Below are 19,140 nucleotides of genomic sequence, written 5' to 3'. Positions count from 1 at the left end.
ACCTTTATATTTGAAGGGTGCACCATTAATAAAGTTATTATTATTATTCATTTAATTTTAAATTACCCTTTTGTTATTATTGAAGATTTCTGTTTATTTAACCGAGGAAAGTCAACATTTCCAGCAACACTTGCATGGAAAAGTGTCTGTAAAGTGCCATGTTCATATCTGCTGGTGATTATGGCTTAAGGTTACACTGCCATGATCAATAATATGCACTCACTTCCCAGTTTATTAGGTACATCAGACTAATGCAGTCCAATATAACAGCCACAATAACACTGCTCAGTTTTTGTTTAAGCTGGCAGTGAAACCTGACAGAAGTTGACTTAACATGATCATATAGGATGCTGTAGTTTGTAATGTCATGGAATTGTTTAATGTGTGTTACAAATTTTATGCACCCTGTTTATGTAAGTGAAGGTTGAGTAAATATTTGAAACACTTCACAGTATCGTAATATAGTGCATTTCACTGTATTTCAGTACCTAAACTACATTGTAGTAATGGTAAAGGTAAAATTAATGTTGTACTGTCTTCCAAATTTTAACTATGGAGAAAAAAGCGTGAGGGCTTGCCTTGAATATGTGCAAAGTAAAATGGCAAATACACTAGTCCATTCATTGCTCTCTTTCTCTGTCTCTTTCTAAATCACTTACATTAAGGATTTACAGAAAAGAAGGGAGCAACAGTCAAGACGGGAGAAGTAAAATGACAGCCAAGAGCAAGGTGAAAATAAATATGTTTTTACACATCCAAGAATTAAAATAAAAATAGAAAAAGCTCTAAGTGACGTGACCCTCATTACACTAAGTTTGCAGTTTATAAGGTACACCTAGATACGTTTACATTCACATTTACTCATTTGGCAGACACTATTAATAGTAAAGCTACAGTCCAGTGGGAAACCTTTGTGTAAGGTATTTAATAAGTGCTCAGATGATTGTATAAGGAAGTGCATCAGGAAGTGCTAGTTAGGTAAAACTAATACAGTCTAATAAAATAGTCCTGCAAGTAATCTTGATTCTACGAGGTTCCCAAGGGTAAGTTTTTATTGAAACCGTTTTAAAGATGTGTTAAATCAATTTATAGAAACACCTCTCTGTCTCCTGCAATGCAGTTCAACAATTCCACAAACTACATCCTCCAAAATTATCATACAGCTGAATCAACACGTCTCTAAAACCGTTTCAATAAAAAGTGAACATTATAAACACATCTAGGAAGGATTTATTGCAAGACTGCATTAGCGTGAACTTTACCCCACATAAAGCGGAACGTTTCTTCCTTGGGTTTTGTTCACGACACAGATATGAGAAGCACCACATTATTCACGGGTGATTTGCAGTAATTCGCACATTTTAAGCGGTTTGAGCAACAAAGCAATCGGCATCGTGAATTAAGAGAGATTAGTGGCTCTTTATCAAAAATCCTAAACAGGTTTTAGCCATCATGAAAAAGCGGCATCGACTGATTTTTATGTTGAATTTAACAACGACTTCAACCGCACCTCAGCCAATAGGAGTCGAGAACGTTGGTTTTTTGCTGCTTATCATTGGTCGGAATGGTAGGCGGCCCCCTCAGCTCCCTCCCCCTGGATTCACCCTAAAAAAATTCCGACCTCTCCTTCTCGGGTGAAGGTTCATTGCGGTGACTGTGTAACGTCTGCTACGGTTTAGTCAAACGTCTCATCCACAATGTCTGGCCGTGTTCTCGTCGGAGTTAAGCGTGTCATCGACTACGCAGTTAAGGTACTATGCTTCTACTGTTTTGACGGTCTTATTTACGGCTCAAAGTGTTTTTTTTCCCTGTGCTCACTCGTTTGACTTTATGCGTTATGCTAGCTTACGTTAGCCTGCTAACATAAGCTGGCTGTGGCACAGGAGCGAAGCAGACCACTGGCTGTCCACATATCTGACAGGTAACCTGTCAGTCTGCAGCTAAACTCATTTACGGGGTGTAGCATGATAGCAATCGAGATTATAGTTAGCAACGCTGCAGTGTTTAACGTCCTTCTGCTGATGTTTACAAGTTGTGTAACTTAATGATAGACTGAATCATTGGTATGATCTCCTTCAAGTCAGCTCAGGGGCTTTTTCCTATGTTTTATTAGTCTTTGAGACTGGTGTACGGTGCAGGCGCACATTTTCTGTAATCTCAAGGTACTTCTTTCACCTTTATGACTCATAACTTATGAAGCACGACACCACAATCATTATGTGTTTGCAGCAGTGTCATGTAACAGCAGGAACACTCCTGCTTCAGCTGCCTTTAGCAGGATCTGAACAGTGTCAGTGCTCAATACTGACACTGTAGCCCTCAGACAGATGATCAAAAAGTAATGAGTTTTTGCTACTATGCTGCTGTGTCAGATTTTGTCTTAAAAATCAAAATCAGTCATCATTTATTGTGATGATGATAATTTTAAAAAAGTATTTTTAGCATGATGTTTCACATTTGGATCAATTATTAAAAGAAAACATCTTTAAAACATGAGTATTTTGTACACGAAAGGTTTTATGGTACAGATACTACATTTGGCCAAAAGTATATGGACATCCTGGTCTATATACCTTTGTCTGCAGCTCTTTTTTTTTTTTTTTTTTTTTAATAGTTTTTGACTAGGTACCTTTTTTAAATTTTAAGGAACTCTTCATGCAATGCCAGTAGACAGACAGTATACTTCTAAAGGTGAGGCAACACTTTGTGGAAGATCCTTTGTTGTTTCAACTTGACAGTTGGAACGTGAGCTGTGAGCCAGGCCTTATCGCCCAATGCCACCGCCAGACTTCACAAGTACCCTTGTGACTCAGTGGGATCAAAACCCTGCAGCCAGGTTCCTGTTATAGCAGCTGATCAGTGCCCATGGTTTTGATATGAAAACCATGGACACAATCAGTCATGCTTTATACCCTCAAGGGAAGTTCCTCTCAATCATAATCTGATGATAAAGCACTGCAGAGCAATAAAAGCAGAGAGGACAGCTTTTCCAAAAATGAAGACATATTTTGCCAGCCACGGGGCTCCTGTTTAAACATGCCTCACAAGATGTCTCACCCTTTTCACCTCCATATACTGTGGTGGCTCACTTTCTGTGCGAGTCTCTGTCATTGCGCCTGAAAGCTTGCCCTAGAATCCAAACTGTCTGGATTGTTTGTCTGCTGGCACCCCCGCAGTGACTCTGTCTTTCTCCTTCTCAGATTCGCGTGAAGCCGGACAACAGTGGCGTGGTTACGGATGGCGTTAAGCACTCAATGAACCCCTTCTGTGAGATCGCTGTAGAGGAGGCGGTCAAGCTGAAGGAGAAGAAGCTTATTAAGGAGGTTGTGGCTGTAAGCTGCGGGCCACAGCAAGCACAGGTGGGTGAGACGGGGCCAGACTCTGCACCCCTGCCTCGTTAACCAATATCCTGGAGTAATGCACTGTGATGTGGCAGGCTGCATAGTTTTGGGAGGTGTGTTTCTTCCCATGGATATAAACCTAGAATAGTTGCAACTATATAATACAGTTTACACTGAATAAACAGTTATTGTTATAGTTACTCATATTGAGATAAATGTGATGTAAACTTTAGGCTCTACCGCAATGCATTTTAATCCTTTTGGGTTTGCCAACAAGTTTTAACTGGGGAGCAGCACCACCCAGTTTCTATAATCCCCCTCCCTCAAAGACGAGTTCTTTGACCCATATCCCCCCTCCCCCCCAACTCAGGAGACCATCCGTACCGCTCTTGCCATGGGGGCAGACCGTGGCATTCATGTGGAAGTGTCTGGAAAAGACTATGACACCTTGGGACCCCTGCAGGTCTCCAAGATCCTGGCTGCTCTGGCTAAGAAAGAGGACGCACAACTTGTCATCCTTGGCAAACAGGTCAGAGATCAGGATTAATTTCACTTAATATGCTCATTTAAAATCTCATCACACTTTCAGCTCTCATACTCTGATCAACACTCATGTCTTGCACCGCCGTGACCTTCATTTAATGACTTGTGTTGCTTTCACAGGCCATCGATGATGACTGCAATCAGACGGGCCAGATGACAGCAGCCTTACTGGACTGGCCTCAGGTGAGTTGTAACTTTCGTGCCGCCTTTTGAATGAGTCATGATAAAAAGGACTAATGCAATATTTCCCAAAAATAAGTCTGTATTGACCTAAAATTGATCTGAGTGAAATACTACAGGTTAGATTAAGTCAGTTTTTTTATTTTTTCTGTTGTTTGTTGTTACAAGAGTCGTATGTGTGACCTAGTTGTGCTCATATTAGCCTATGCCCCTGTCCAGACTGCCTTATCAAGGTTAGCGGAGACTAGTTTGAGTCAGTAAGAGCTACAGTGAACCTGCACAGATCAGCAAAGCAGGTTACAGGCTACTTGGACAGCTGAGGTTCCACTGGCTGACCAACAGATAGAGCACTTTGACAAGTTATCTCACAGTGTACAGGGTCAGCAGTCTGATCTACAATTTACAGTTTAAAACCAGACATTTTAACCAGCTCATTTCCAAAGTTATTACCATTTTCATAGAATTCTTACTCACATAGTATCACCACCCTTTTATTGTCAGCTGTTTATTTTTAAGACACATTTATCTGGGGAGTTGTCACAATTTAAACTGTAGTTGCACAGGATGGCCAGGAGATGGGGCATAATGACTGCCTCATGACCTCAAGTAAACTCACACCAGTTTTGTTTAGTGTTTACATTCCAGGGTTAGAGATGATGGAAGAAAATACTTCCCTGTTTTCCAGTTGTACAGTTTTAATAATAGTTCTTATTACATTTTATGAATCCATGCTCTATCTTCATATTTCAGGGCACTTTTGCATCAGAGGTGGCATTGGAAGGAGACAAGGTTAAAGTGGTGAGAGAAATTGATGGTGGCCTGGAAACTATTAAGATCAGCACACCAGCAGTGGTGACCGCAGACCTTCGACTCAACACCCCCAGATATGCCACACTGCCTAATATCATGGTAGGTTGCAAGAAGGAAACACAAGAGACAAAAAAGGCATGAAAATCATACTGGTTGCCAGAATCCAACTTCAATTTGTGTCCACTACAAAATGAAACTGTTCAAGGTTCAATAAATCCAGAAAGAATTTAGATTCGATACAGCATTCACGGCACTGAAAATAGTTGTAATGAAAAGTACTTTTTTAAAAACAAATTGCTTCTGACACAATATTACAAAATTTACACATTACTCTTCTCCTGTGTTCCCTTCCGTTCAGAAAGCCAAGAAGAAGAAGATTGCCAACATGAAGCCTGCAGACTTAGGAGTGGACCTCACATCACGGTTGGAGGTGCTGAGAGTGGACGAGCCCCCACAGAGGCAGGCTGGGATGAAGGTGGAGACAGTGGATGACCTGGTGGGCAAACTGAAGGAGGCAGGACGGATATAGAGGCATTAGGAGTGTAAGCAGGGGAGCACAGAACTGAGCAGAAGGGTGAGTATCACTGTAAATACCAGTGTAGAGCCTGACTTAAACTAGATTTTCACAACTAATTAAGAACAAATGTATATTTTCAGTAAGGGTAAACAATTTGTAATGATTTGTAACAATACGCTTTGTTATGTCAGCTCAGCTAGGGTTACAATTAACAGTTGTTTTCATCAACAATTAATCTGTTGATTATTCATTTAATAGTTTAGTCTCCAGATTCTCAGGGTAAAAGTGGAAAAGGTGCATCACAACTTCCCAGAGCCCAAAGTGACAACTTAAAATGTCCCATCAAGAGTCCAATATAGTTTATAATGACTTCAATCAGAAAACGCAAATCCTCACATCCTAGAAGCTGGAACCAGAGAGCGTCTAGTAATTTTGCTTATCAATTGACTGGCACAGTTAACTGATTATCAAAATAGTTTTTTAAGCCTTTATTAGGCTTGTATTAAGATAATGCCAGCAGAGAGATAGCAGGAAATGAGAGTGGGAGAGACAACAAAAATGGGGCAGTTTGTGGTTGTGTCTTAACCTCTCATTAAACCTCCCATTATCAAAATGGTTGTAGATTAATTTTCTAATTTTCCAACAATTGACCAAGCAACTAACCATTACATCTGTAATTCAAGCTGGTGACAGAATCTGAAGTAACAACCTGTAAATACCATTACATGTTAAGTATTCATAACATTGATATAATTTTTTTGCCTGGGCAGTAGACTAAGTTTTATTTTCAGGTTTTCTGGTAAAGGGGGCAGTTGAAACACTGTAAACCAAAAATTAATTGTTCTTGATAAACCTAACTCTGGATTATGACTTGATACAAGTTTGTGTGTGCAGAGAAGTTACCACTTGTGATGAATGATAGAATTGTTTGAGTGGAATATTAATATCCTTTTTATATTACCATCTCTTTGTGGCCAAAAACTAATTAATTGCTCTGACAAAGAGTATTATGTGTTTTGCGGTTATAAAAGCAAAACTAATTAAAGATTTTAATTGCAACTCTTGTCTTGAATTACATATCTACATTCTTTGCTCTCCTTGCAGGACTCTAATGAATAACTGGACTGCATTACATAAGCCTACCCAGAGGACTAGCTCATGTATCGGCCTAATCCCTCTGTTCGAGACAGTGACTCCTGAGGATATGCAGGGAGGTACTGACAGGAGAGGAGGAATACTGAGAAACACTGTCCTGCTGCAAACCCAGATAACTCCACTTGTCTTTTCTAGCTGACATGGATGGTTCTTTTATCATAAGCTATACTGATATAACTTTAGATAAGCAGCCTTTATGCAACAATTTAAACCCAGAAAACTTCCCTTCACTCATGCTGCTGTTTGTATTGCACTGTACACTCACACCACCTGTACGATGCATTTCACCTACCAAACACATGACTCACCTCTTTAATCTTGTACGTCTGTTGTTTCACATGTGAAGAGATGCAGTTTTTGTAAATGATATGTGTAAATATGGACCCAAACCTGTTGAGATGTTTACGTCCTCCAAGATAAGCATCATGTCTACTGGTCATCTGTATAGTTTGTTATGTAAATTCTCACTGGGTTTCAGTCCTCTGCCTAGACGGTGTCTCTCAGTATGAGCGAGGGAAGTTGTCCATAAATTTGAATTTTACCATAAGCGCCTCAGTTCTCAGTTGATTGTACAGAGCATTACCATGACAATAAAATAGCCAGTCTTTTTCATATCTAAACATGGTACATGTGTGACTGTTCTTTTGGCATTACTTTTTGTTTAAACCCAGCATATACCAACTACCCTGGATAGATGCTTATTATCCACAAAATCATGTCATATCAGCACTCACACATTTGTCCACACAGCATAGTTATCAATGTTATCAATGTAGTAGCATTGTTAACACCTATAAATGGGGAGGGAATTGTGGTATTCAACATTTGATATTATCATGATATTGTGAAATAATTTAATCCAAATCCAGTTGACAATCCAGTGTTGTTTATTTCAGGTTATTCAGGTAATTTCATTCCTGTAATTCTTGTTTTAAACTAATTCAGGCCAAAGGCTCTTACCAGTGTGTGTAGCATTTATGACATTAAATGATCTTTTGGAAAAATGACACTGTGAAATGAACTGTTACTGTGACAAGAAGCAGGATGAAATAACATTTGCTGAGTTTTAAACATTTACTGGATTATTTCACAGTCACATTATTTATTATACTTTTATTTATCCACATGAATATTTATTTCAAATTGTCTTTTTTAAAATTTAATTAAACACCTTAAGTCTGTACGTGAAGATAAGACTACTGCAGGGCTTTTGTATTAGACTGCATACATTTTTGTTCAGTGCACACAGTGTATGGCTGTACCTAATGAATTTACTGTTTAACACAAATAGGATATGTTCACTCTCACATTATTGGTTGTCAAGCAGACTGCTTTGATAAGGGTACCAGCTAGATAGAGCCTAGTGCAAACAACCTATTGCACAATAGATATGTTTTTCTCAAGGTCTGTAAATCCCAGTTATATCCAGTTACTCCCTGTAGAGAACCTTGTAATTTGGTTTCATTACAGGTAAAACAAGGAGTGATCAGTTGATAAGCTAGCACAACCTTGAGACGTTTATTTGGAGGGACATGCTGAATATGAAAGTGTCAGCATAAAATTAAGCATATATGGAAAAATGAAGTTTCCAATATTAAATGTGTGTGTTTAAATGGAGCCATTTGTTTTATTGAAATTCACCTTCAACAAAATTAGTCCCAGAGCTTTTTCCTGTCTTAGTTCCTGTAGTTGGCATCACATTACAAGGTTCTTTCCAGGTAACCTTCCAGGTAAATAACGGACCTGAAAAATAAAAGGTTACCGTCGCAGACACAAGGCATCAGCTGCACTGTTGTGTGTAATTAGACGGGGGGCGTGGCCTCACGTCCACAATCAAGGCTTTGACTCAGCACAGGTGAGTTGTTCATGCGCTCTGACGTCAGCGAACGCACAGGTGGCGCAGGACATCTCTTCACCCGTGGGTTTTTGTGCTGGAGACAGAACATACAGATCAACCACTTTACTTTGTTACAGGGGTCTAGGGTGTTTTTGAATTTGTAAGCTGCTCGGCTTCCGTCCTGTTTTACTGAAATGACGTGGTCGGATGGATTTGGGAGATCGGTTTTTCTGGGCATTTTACTTTGCTTGACTTTTCAAGGTAATTTTACAACGAAAATTTCCAGATGTCAGTTGTGAACGTGAGTCTTCCTGACTGTGCTTTGTTTGTACCTGGGAAAATTTAGAAGAAGAAGAAATCTGTCCGTTTGGGCAAAAATGATTTGTGTGCCTGTTGCTAATATTGTTCCCTTTGTCGAGGATTCATGTTGAAACATATTCATTCTATTCATTTGTGCTTATTTAAAAGGGAATAGACATCCACTAGTCCTATAAAAAGTAAAATAATATCTTTGGTATATATTTTCATTCATTTCACTGAACTGTTCCCTTTGGCTGACAGGCCGCCATATATTCAGACAATTAAGAAATCCATGTTTCCTCTCTAATTGCTTGCGTCCATGCTGACAGGTGCACACTGTCAGCTGGTGGTTTCTGCTGCCGGCCCCACCAGGGTGAAGGCAATAGCTGGCAGCGATGTGACTCTGGCTGTGTCCTTCAGCGGTGCCCCTGATCCAGCGGTTACCTGGTTCAGGGGGATTTTACCTGTGGTCACATGGACCATTGGCTCCAGCACTCCCCCAGACATAGCCAACAGGGAGGTGCTGAGGATTGAGAGAACTGGATCACTTACCTTTGTAAATGTGCCGCTCAACTACACCGGCAACTACACCATTGAAATGACAAAGTCTGGACTGGGCAAAGCTGAGACAAAGTTCAGTCTGGAGGTGTTTGGTGAGTACCTGACTGGGCTCTGATTTGGAGATGTGCTGTTGTAGTGGGGTCAGGCTTTAATGGCTGTTTAAACCGATGGATATATTAACCTGGACTTTCTACACCATCGCCATCATTGGAGGTTTTGTATGTGCTTGTTCCACAGTTTATATGCACTTAAAAAAAAAATTGCGATTGTCTATCTTAGATTTTAAAATCTGCTATAGACTTGTGAGTTTGAGGAAATTTTGTCAGAACTGTGCAGACTAGAAGCGAATGTGGGCTGGCTGAGGTTAATGGTTGGGCACATTTCGAGAAAAAAGTTGCCAAAGTAACTGGTTGTGTTTCTGAAAGCAGTTTCCTCAAGTGAAGATGGACTGCCCCATTTAAAAAGTCAAGCCACTCATGTTCCGTAACATTTTTAGTATCTAAATTTAATTCTTGACTGTGTACCATTTTAATATATATAAAAATGCATGAAATATATTTTTGGGCAGCAGCGTGGTGGAGGGTGACTGCTTCTCCAGAGGACCCGGGTTAAATCCCCTTCTCTGGAACGTGCTAAACCAAGACTCCGTCCCAGCTCTGGGGCTGCTAATAGATGGTTGCTTCTGCACTGTTTAATGCGAGAGAAGGAAACAGGTATAATCACCTTCATGACTTGCGTACTTCATCGTCCTGTTCCACCATCCCTTCACCTTTTCTTTCACAGAAAACATTCGGAACGTGACGCTGAGCATGCAGCCTGAATTTGTCAGAGAGGGAACTGACCAGTTCACCCTGCAATATAGCATGTTGCAAGGAGTGGTTGAGCAACAGATGTGGTTCTTCAGTGACAGAGAGATAAAAACCAGCTCGCACTACTCGGTGGAGGAAAGGAGGCTTGTGATCCTCAGACCAAACCGAGATGACACAGGACGCTACACAGTGTTGCTGACGAATCCCTTCAGCCATGTCACAGTTCACATGAATGTCACTGTGCTGTGTAAGATTAATAACTTAAATGGAAATAAGTATTCACCGCATCCATCCTGAGTGCATCTGTCTGCATCCTTTCATTTTGCTGTAACCCTCCACTCTATTCTTTCTGTAGATGGACCAGATGAGCCCATACTTGAGGCCCGTCCAGCCCAGCCTCTCTATGTATCAGGGGACTCTCTGAGCCTCTTCTGCCAGGCTGAGGGATTCCCGCAACCAATAGCTGAGTGGGCCTTTGGTGGTCAGACCCTTTCTGATTCCCGTGAAGGAGTCCTAAATCTAACAAATGTACAGACCAGCCAAGGGGGCGTTTATACATGCACGCTGTTGAATGAGAAGACTGAAGAAAAGCGCCAGGAGAGCATGATTTTAAATGTTTATGGTATGTGAAAGTCATGAGTTCAGAAGTTTGAAAATTCTTACATACATTTATATATAATTTGAGGTGTTTCAGTGTTTTCATCAGATCTGTGGGATTACATAATCATTTTTGCACCTATAAAGACTTTGAAAAGTTAGGATTTTATTAATGTGAGGTCCTCACCTGACATTGTTTGTTTGTCTAAGTTTATGTAAATATGGACCCAAACAAGTATAACTAGGCTTTTAATCAATTTTCTCTTGGAACAGAGAAGCCGTCAGGCAGCCCGATATGCTCTGTACAGTCAGTGAATGGGACCACCGACCTGCAGTATCACTGTCAATGGTCAGGGGGAACCCCACAGGCCCAGCTGTCTTTCCCAGGACTAAGCAACACCAGCAGTGGAGCAGGGAACTTCAGCTTGATTGTCACTGCCTCAGATACCTTGAACTGGAAAACTGTCTTTTGCATGGCAGACCACCCAGTTGAACCCAATAAATGCAACGTTACTGCATGTAAGTTTTAAGTTGTAAATTTCATGGATTAGCAGTCGAGGTTTTGTAAGTGATCAACAATCTGTGGTTTAAAAAAAAAACAAAAAAAACCAAAACTTCTGCAAATCCTTATCTCCCTCAGATAGTCCAATGGAGTTCCTCCCAGCTGTGAGAACCACGGTTAACTCTGAGGGCAAAATAGTGGTTGCAATCCACTGTCTCAGTGAGGCCTCACCTGAAGCTGTGGTGTCATGGTTCAAAGGCAGCGGGGCTGTCACCAGCGGGACAGCTTACCAGATCAGCAGTGACACCACACAGCTTGAGATTCGTGATTACAATGTCAGCAACTTTCTCCTCCAAAGCTACACCTGCACCTGCCGCAACCCTCTGGGCACCCAGGAAAGGGAAATACAGTTGCGAGGTATAGTATTGCTGCTCTTAGCAGCAAAGGAACCAGATACTTACTCAAGCACTGCCACTATGTACTATTTTGAGGTACTTGTCCACTAAGTATATTCATTTTGTGTAACTTCTACATTACTACCTTTCAGAGGGAAGTGTTGTTGTATTCCTTACTCGACTACATTTACAGTATCAGCTCTCAATATCCCTGTTCTCTACTTAAGAACAGGGGTATTATCAACAAAATGTACAGAGTGTATCAAAAGTAGTGGATCAGCAGAAAAATAGCCCCAGAGACTGAGATGTTATATGATATTATTAGACTTTTATGCTGAAATGTGGAAGCAGCATATTAGTGTTGCTGCTTTCTGAGGTGGAGCTAGTTTTAACAACTGAACATACAGTTGCATAGTTTTATTAAATTGTTCCCAGTCTGGGGTTTGGACTCCTCTGAGATAAATCAAGATAAATCTGATGGATCTTGAGGTAAATGATTAGGTTGGGGAAAGTTCTGCAGCACAAATTTGTTTTGGAGTGTTTTTTTTCTTCTAATCTTTGTTGTTTTGTGAAATATTGAATTACGTGACATCTTTAGGTCTCAAACATGTACTTCAGTAAAATCTTATTTGATAAGGAACCACAGCTTTCATGAAAATGAAAGTTCACAAGTACCTCACAATTGTACTTTAGTAAATAGATTATGTTCCTTAAAAAACTCAACAGTATATAAAGTACATAAATGTAGCCCCCACATGAACCAACTAAAACATTAAAATGCTGCTTATAAATGAATCAGACTCTGAGGGGGACGTTCTACAGGGCAGAGCTGCAAATACAAGTCAGTCAATTAGTAGATAGAAAATCAATCATCACCTTGGGTGACATTGCAAATTTGATAGTGGTATTTTTCATTAGACATTTTGTAGACCTAACTTTAAATTGGTTAATTAAGAAATAACAGACCGTGAAATTATTGGTAGTTGCAGGACTATTATTTTTTTATATTAACTTAGACTTTTTTTTTACTTTCACATCTAATATGAAATATTGAAAGATATTTCATGTAAAGATATTTTGATGTTGTGATAATGCTTAAGGAAAAGATGTGGGTATGTCATCCACCACTGCTATACAGCCCAGTATGTCCTTAAATACTGTAAGGGTTTTGTTACCTTCAGCCTCTAATTTGGAGTACTACTAGCATTACCAGAGTCAAAAGACACAAAGGACCCTCAGACAGAGAGCTAAGTAATACCTGGGATTGCTCTTTCCCTTTCAACAAAGCTCTTCAGTCTTGGTGTGCCCTCACCCCCCCTCTCCCCACTCGTTCAAAATCCCCCTCTCCCCTCTCCAGGACCGTCAATCTCAGATTCCAGTTTGTTTCCTAATCAAGATGGAACTGTCATCACGTTGACCTGGGAGGTGCCGCCTACCTCTGTTGTTACAGGTAAAGCAGCAACATGTCAGCATATCTACTGTGAGAGGAACGCCAACACAGTGCTGAAAACAGAAACCGTACACAGAAGATAGGGGTGTAAATATTGTGTAATGTGTGGGCAGTGCTCAGTGTTTGGGAAAAAATATTTTAAGAAACAAAAGTACTGTGGAAAGCAAATGTCAGTTTTTGTTTAGTCTCTGGCACCACTATCTGGTTTGGTGACTGGGCAACTTTGATGCTATTATTATTGCTTTTGCTTTTGCAAAGGGTTTGACATCCAAATGAAAGGACCGGACCTCCTGAGTGAAAATCGTAATGGCACCCAAACTAGAGGCACCTCAAACAAATATCGCACCATCCAGAAGAAACCTGGCTCTGCTCGGAGCACGGACATCTTTGTCCTTGATCCCGACTTGACGTACCGGTTTCGGGTCATCCCCAAAGCTCTTATGACTGAAGGAGAGCCATCTGAGGTACAGAGGATTGGTCCAGGTATGACAAATTATCAGACTGATTATGTTTAAGTATCACATTTCTTATCACAGGGTGAGAGATGATGCTACAGCTGTAAAATCATTGGTTACCGTCTGTGCCATTGATACTAGGTGAAGGCCTGAGTGGTCCTGCCATTGCTGGCATTGCAGCTGGAATCCCCTGCAGCCTTCTCTTCCTGTTTCTGCTGGGCGGCCTCATCTACCTCTGTGTCTACTGCAACAAGAACAAAAGTAGGTGAAGTCTTTAAATGGTGACCGATTCTCTTTACATTCTGTGATGAATAATTTTGACTTTTTTTCTGTGTTTTGTAGGTCGGCAGACAAGATATCCAGTGTCCAGAGCAGTTGAGAAGGTTAGAATCGCTTCACTGACATAATAAATGTTGTGGAATTATCTATGTAATTTCAACACCAACAGATTATATAGTTACAGTTGGTGGGGACCATGTGGAGTGTAAAATATATACCATACTCTACATATCATACAATCAGATACAGTATCAAGCAATTCATTAGCACGTTCCACAGTGAATTATGCAATAGTTACTTTGGTTGTTTTAGCTTCCTCCTTCTCGACTCGACAGGTAATAACGACCCAACCAGACACAACTCCACATAACCTGCTGACAGGAGGGCTGAAGTCTCCCCCTGACTACAACAGATTACAGCAGGTAGTCTCTCCATTAAACTAAGTGAAAGATTGCTTCTTTTGTTGATTTGCAGTAAATGAATTGGCTTGTCTGTTTTCTTTCAGACTCCCTCTGAAAGATCAGTGGCTCTCCCCACATTTGTCCCTCCACCGCCTGCCAGAGTTGCTACAACTGTCTAAACACTAATGTTTTTATTTTGTATATTACTTTTGTATAACATTCTTTTTTTATGTTTTATTTTAATCTGAGATATTCTATATTTGTATCGTTATTTTAACTAAAATAAGGATAAATGTCATAAGCTGATTTAAGTCTCCACCTTGTAACATATTTATCGATAATAAATCTGAGTTAAAATATCTCTACATCTGTTTACCTTGTTATTAAGGAAATCTTTAATCAATAACACAGCTGTAACTGTATTGACGTCACAAAGAACTCCTTTAGTTACTGAAAATTAGTCAAGACACTGTATTTATAAAAGAGAAGCTGTAACCACAGTCTTGGTGGGGGGGGGGGTTTACCACACTGCTCTTGCTCAGCGTCACATTTTGTTACTCACCCTTAACATTTTGGTCCCTCTAGAACTTCAACAAGTGAGACATCACAATACATAATCTAGGTTATGTAGTATTAAAATTATTTGCTAAAATTACAATCTAGTGAATGTAAATATCCCTTTTTCTCAATGTGGGTTTTTGCTCAACCCAGCTGTGAAAAAACTTTCTCAACATGTGGGATTTCTTAATCCACATGTCTAGACACGAGAATTGAGAAAAACGTGCAGCTCAAAATACCTTACTACTTGCAAACAGTTATCACCCTAAAACTAGGTCTAGCAAAAAATCAGTTTTTCAGACTCAAACAAATTTGTCACACCACAGAGCATTTTATTGACAAGTTGATATATAAAAACGGATATGAAACAAAGGTTTCTGGAACGGGGTTATCCATCTGATTCAGAAGGATATCATATGGCCTCACAGAAATCAGTAAATGAATTGTTTGCAAAATAATATAAGACATGCCCCATCACGTTTAGCACGAGCTACACCCCAAACTGCCACAGACTGGGCTCAATTAATAAACACTGGCACATATTATCATCAGATCCAGCAATGTCCATGGATGTGAAGGCACCGCCATTAATAGTCTATCAAAGACGACATAATCTCAGATATTCTAGTACATGTGACGATAATACCAGGAAAGTACACAGACCTTGTTCAGACCTCTTCCTCAAAATGGTTGTTATCAATGCAGAGGATGTACTCAATGCAATAATGTGATCAAAGGTAACTATTTTACTCATCTTCATACTGGGTAAAAGTACTTCATCAAGGATGCCATTGCATGTTCCACATTGTATGTAATCTGCATGATCAAATGTCCCTGTGGCCTATCCTGTGCTGGTAAACTAAATCTTTATGCTTTCCTCAGAACAGATCATGATTCTGAGCTTTGCCAGAGGGCCTCTCCCCTGGAAAAATAATTTCTTGAAAATGTTTGCAAATTTGAAGCTTTGAGACAAGCTAAACAGACAAAAACATGTGTAAGGATGTCAGATGTTTTGTTTTTTCCAGGGGCATGTGCTGTTGTGCTGTCATAATCCTTGTGCTGCGTGTGTGTCTCACCTTTACGTCTTATCATTCTCCCTTTATTTGCTTGTGCTTTGATCAGCCTCTTTTCTGTTTGAGTGGTTAGAGGGTAAAAAGTGGTTACACAAGAAAGTGGTTACAGAGGAAAAACTGCCTGCTTTTTTCTTGAGCATACTTATTTCTTGCAGGAACAGCAACTTAATCAGCAGTGCCAGTCGGTCCCGTGTCTCTCCCTCTTCTTTAGGAGGCACAGAGTTGAGGCAGGGATGAACAACACAAAGAAGGAAGGGGGAGAGGAACGCCTCCTCTGAACAATAATGTTTGTCGTCTAAGCAAAGGATCATGGACATGTGTTAAGGCGAGGTCACACACTGAGGAGAACAACTTGCCACCGTGGAAACAGTGCTCAAACTGAGCTGCGAGTTCAACCCTGATGTGGACGGTCTGTGCAGTAGATGGTGCTGTTGAGTGTCTAATTTCTCCATTACTCGATCAGCTTTTACCAATACTCAGTCCTTAATCCAGATATAAAATAATCCCACTATCAAACACAAACATAGGACTGAGGACTGCTGTCACTTGCAAACTGATCGGGATTATATAGAAATACCAATAACCCTAGAGACTGCAACTAAATATTTGACTTAAATGTTACTGATGATTCTGATGCTGTGAATTCTGGTGAGTTAAAAAAAAACCAAAATGCTGATTTACACCTTAAGATGCTAGTGTTCAGCCTTCACTTTGAGGAAGTGCACTTGTCATTATGGAATGAGGAAGGCCTTATGCTAATAGGGCAAAGTGACATTGTGGATTTAATCCATCTAGCCTGCATCTGTGACCATGCTTACATGTTGTGCAAAACGAATGTTAACACTTAACTTTGTTAGTCATGCAGCTGTATCCCTAGGCTCTCCATGTCATGCAGTTGTGTAAGTCTGTGTCATCTCTTTGTGCAACACAAGTTTGGTGTGGCGTTCTTAAACTTGGCAACTAATCATAAACAGCCCGCTAGCTGCTTCCTGTGAAACAACACTCAGGGTGGAATTCTCACTGCTCTCAACCAAAGTGCACAAATCATCATATTATTTGGTCAGAACATTTCACACTTAACTTCGTCAGTCAACACCCAGGCCCTGGTCAGAGCGAAAATACTCCCTAAATGAGTTTATAAGAACTCATTGCCTGTTTCCATATTCAAATGCAGTTGCAAATGATTGTAAATCATGTGACAATTCAAAATGCACTAATGTCCTAACTTGGGTGAGACCACATTTTTGCCCAAGTCCAGCCTTTCTATCTTAATGGTCACATGTTTTGCAGGTGTGCAGTCAGAATTCATCTTCTGGCAGAAGTGGAGGTTAGATGGACAAACTTGAGGCCACCTCTGCTGACCATGCATTTACCAAAAACCCATTATATGTCTCTCATCATGTAACAAATGCATGAGGAAAAGGGGCCAAATGTATGACCAGTCCAGTATGGTCCCAAATCAAAATGAGGTATAAATGCTCTTTTCCAGCTTCATGACTATGTGGTGTCTTCCAGGGTCCAACTCTGAGGGAAGGCAGTTTTTCTAGACACTTTTCACTGGTCACTGATGGAGGTCAGTAAAGGTCATAAAATACCTGATGCTTATCTTTGCTAATTTTTGGTTTATGATTTATATACTATCATACCTCTCTCTCTCTCTCTCTCTCTCTCTCTCTCTCTCTCTCTCTCTCTCTGTTTCCTTGTTTCTCTCTGTCTCAGATGCCCAGTCCTACACACTCCCATGTTTGGTGGTGGTTGGGTTAGTGTGTGATAAATTGCCATCCAACATCAGGCTAACATCATCTGGACACCACTGCAGGCAACTAAAGTGGAGGATCTAAACATCAATTCTCATTAGACCAAAGCAAAAACATAATCACTGATAAGCATGGACACGCTATGCATTTCTACACCTTTCTATAATCATACCATTTAGGTCAACAGATCATATATTCTGGTATTTTATTTATCTTGTGGCAGGTGGATTGTCTGTTGCGTTTCTCTATGAAAGAGTTAGATTGGATTTTGTGCTAGTGCTTTGTTTCCTTTTCCAACATGTGGTTCTCTCTTTCATGAACACTGTGGTTGATGAAAGGTTGACAATATTAATGAGAAAATGGCACTGGAGAGTTCAATGGATCTGCCTTTTGTAAATGCTAGCCACACAACTATGTATTGTTACAGCACCATGTGCCTTTGTCTCTTCCTTGACCTGTCTCTCCTTTAGCTCCACCCAGTCGGTTCCCAATTAAGCCTCCGCTGGATGCACCTGGCCTCTGAAGGAAGGTTTAAAAGCTCTGGTGCTAGCATCAGGAGCCGGAGGTCCAGCGTGGGGACTGCTGTTTCTGCTGCCTGTCAGACTCGGGTTTTGGTTTGGTTTGGTTTGGTTTGGTTACAGTGTCCTTACTTTATGTTTTCTATAGTCTTGATTTGCTGTCTGGTTATTGGCATATATTTGTGTTAAATAAACTCTGTAGTTTTTTGATTGTTTCGGAAGTGTCTTGTTGGTCTGATGTAGGCCACTGGTGGCATGTTGTGCACCCTTTAGAGCCACCCAAGGGTGGGGCATAACTATGTTACTGCTATTGACTATTGACTACAGCTATTGACGTGTGAAAACATGTCACTAGCTGTGTGCAGTTTAAAGACAGTGCTGAGTTTTTTTCTAAGACATATAAAATAATGTCAGGATATTGAAGTATTTTTTTTTCTCTGCATCCACAATGGAAATAAACATTTTATTTTTCATTTCAATCGTTGTGTTTATCTTTAGAAATCTTTGCGTTAAAGGCAGTTAGAATATTCATGTATTCTATTATCAAAAAAATCTAGTTACTTAAAAAATCCCTTCAGCAGATTAAAGACTTAGGTAATTAATTACATAAGATTTAATTGCTGAGTTCCCTGAATATAAACACAGACCACCTGATGTAATCCTTTTCTTAAATAATCCATCCAGTGTAGAAGCTGTGAATGTTTTGACACAATGTGCAGGCCAGGAGAATTACACTCCCTTACGACTTTATTAGGTACACTTGCACAATATAGTGCAATCCAGTTCAACAGTACTGCAAGATACAACCTCAATAAAAAAAAAAAAAAACAGTTAAATGAACACCTCTCTGACAGTGTTAACCACAATATGATTACATATTCACAGTTAACATTTATAGCACACTCTATCTCTACACTCGTATTTAATTTCATCATGCAGCTCTGCGGTCATGTGTCTGCTTTAAACGTGTATGTGTCCCCATGACCACACCCCGGCCGCCCTGAAAGAAAGTGTGCACTTCAGCATGTTCCATTGACCACAGCAGTACTGCAAGCCTTTGCACATCCACAGTTCCAGAATGCCTAATAGAACAACAGACAAG

The 19,140-nt window shown here is 40.2% G+C and overlaps 2 protein-coding genes across 3 annotated transcripts; both read left to right on the top strand.

Moving 5' to 3' along the window:
• The first annotated feature begins 1,613 nt into the window (after positions 1 to 1,613).
• On the top strand, positions 1,614 to 7,553 carry etfb (electron transfer flavoprotein subunit beta). Its single transcript, XM_071469647.1, has 7 exons — positions 1,614 to 1,751; positions 3,201 to 3,359; positions 3,712 to 3,870; positions 4,005 to 4,067; positions 4,815 to 4,973; positions 5,233 to 5,448; positions 6,496 to 7,553. The coding sequence occupies exons 1-6, from the start codon at positions 1,698 to 1,700 to the stop codon at positions 5,401 to 5,403; spliced, it is 765 nt and encodes a 254-aa protein (XP_071325748.1). The 5' UTR covers positions 1,614 to 1,697; the 3' UTR covers positions 5,404 to 5,448; positions 6,496 to 7,553.
• Positions 7,554 to 8,438: 885 nt separating this feature from the next.
• vsig10l (V-set and immunoglobulin domain containing 10 like) lies at positions 8,439 to 14,497 on the top strand. 2 transcript variants are annotated; one of them, XM_071469644.1, is made up of 12 exons: positions 8,439 to 8,644; positions 9,013 to 9,336; positions 10,028 to 10,300; positions 10,409 to 10,675; positions 10,924 to 11,169; positions 11,291 to 11,569; positions 12,905 to 12,997; positions 13,256 to 13,480; positions 13,594 to 13,713; positions 13,795 to 13,835; positions 14,067 to 14,153; positions 14,237 to 14,497. In XM_071469644.1, the coding sequence occupies exons 1-12, from the start codon at positions 8,578 to 8,580 to the stop codon at positions 14,309 to 14,311; spliced, it is 2,097 nt and encodes a 698-aa protein (XP_071325745.1). In that variant the 5' UTR covers positions 8,439 to 8,577; the 3' UTR covers positions 14,312 to 14,497. The 2 variants fall into 2 exon arrangements, with proteins under 2 accessions (XP_071325745.1, XP_071325746.1); XM_071469645.1 differs by lacking the exon at positions 10,028 to 10,300.
• The last annotated feature ends 4,643 nt before the right edge of the window (positions 14,498 to 19,140 follow it).

This window comes from Trachinotus anak, unplaced genomic scaffold, assembly GCF_046630095.1.
Source record: "Trachinotus anak isolate AG129_WGS33_773 ecotype Australia unplaced genomic scaffold, CSIRO_AGI_Tana_v1 ptg000032l, whole genome shotgun sequence".
In the NCBI taxonomy this organism is placed as follows: domain Eukaryota; kingdom Metazoa; phylum Chordata; class Actinopteri; order Carangiformes; family Carangidae; genus Trachinotus; species Trachinotus anak.
The sequence above is the reverse complement of the archived record's forward strand: the minus strand, read 5'-3'. Positions and strand labels throughout refer to the sequence as shown.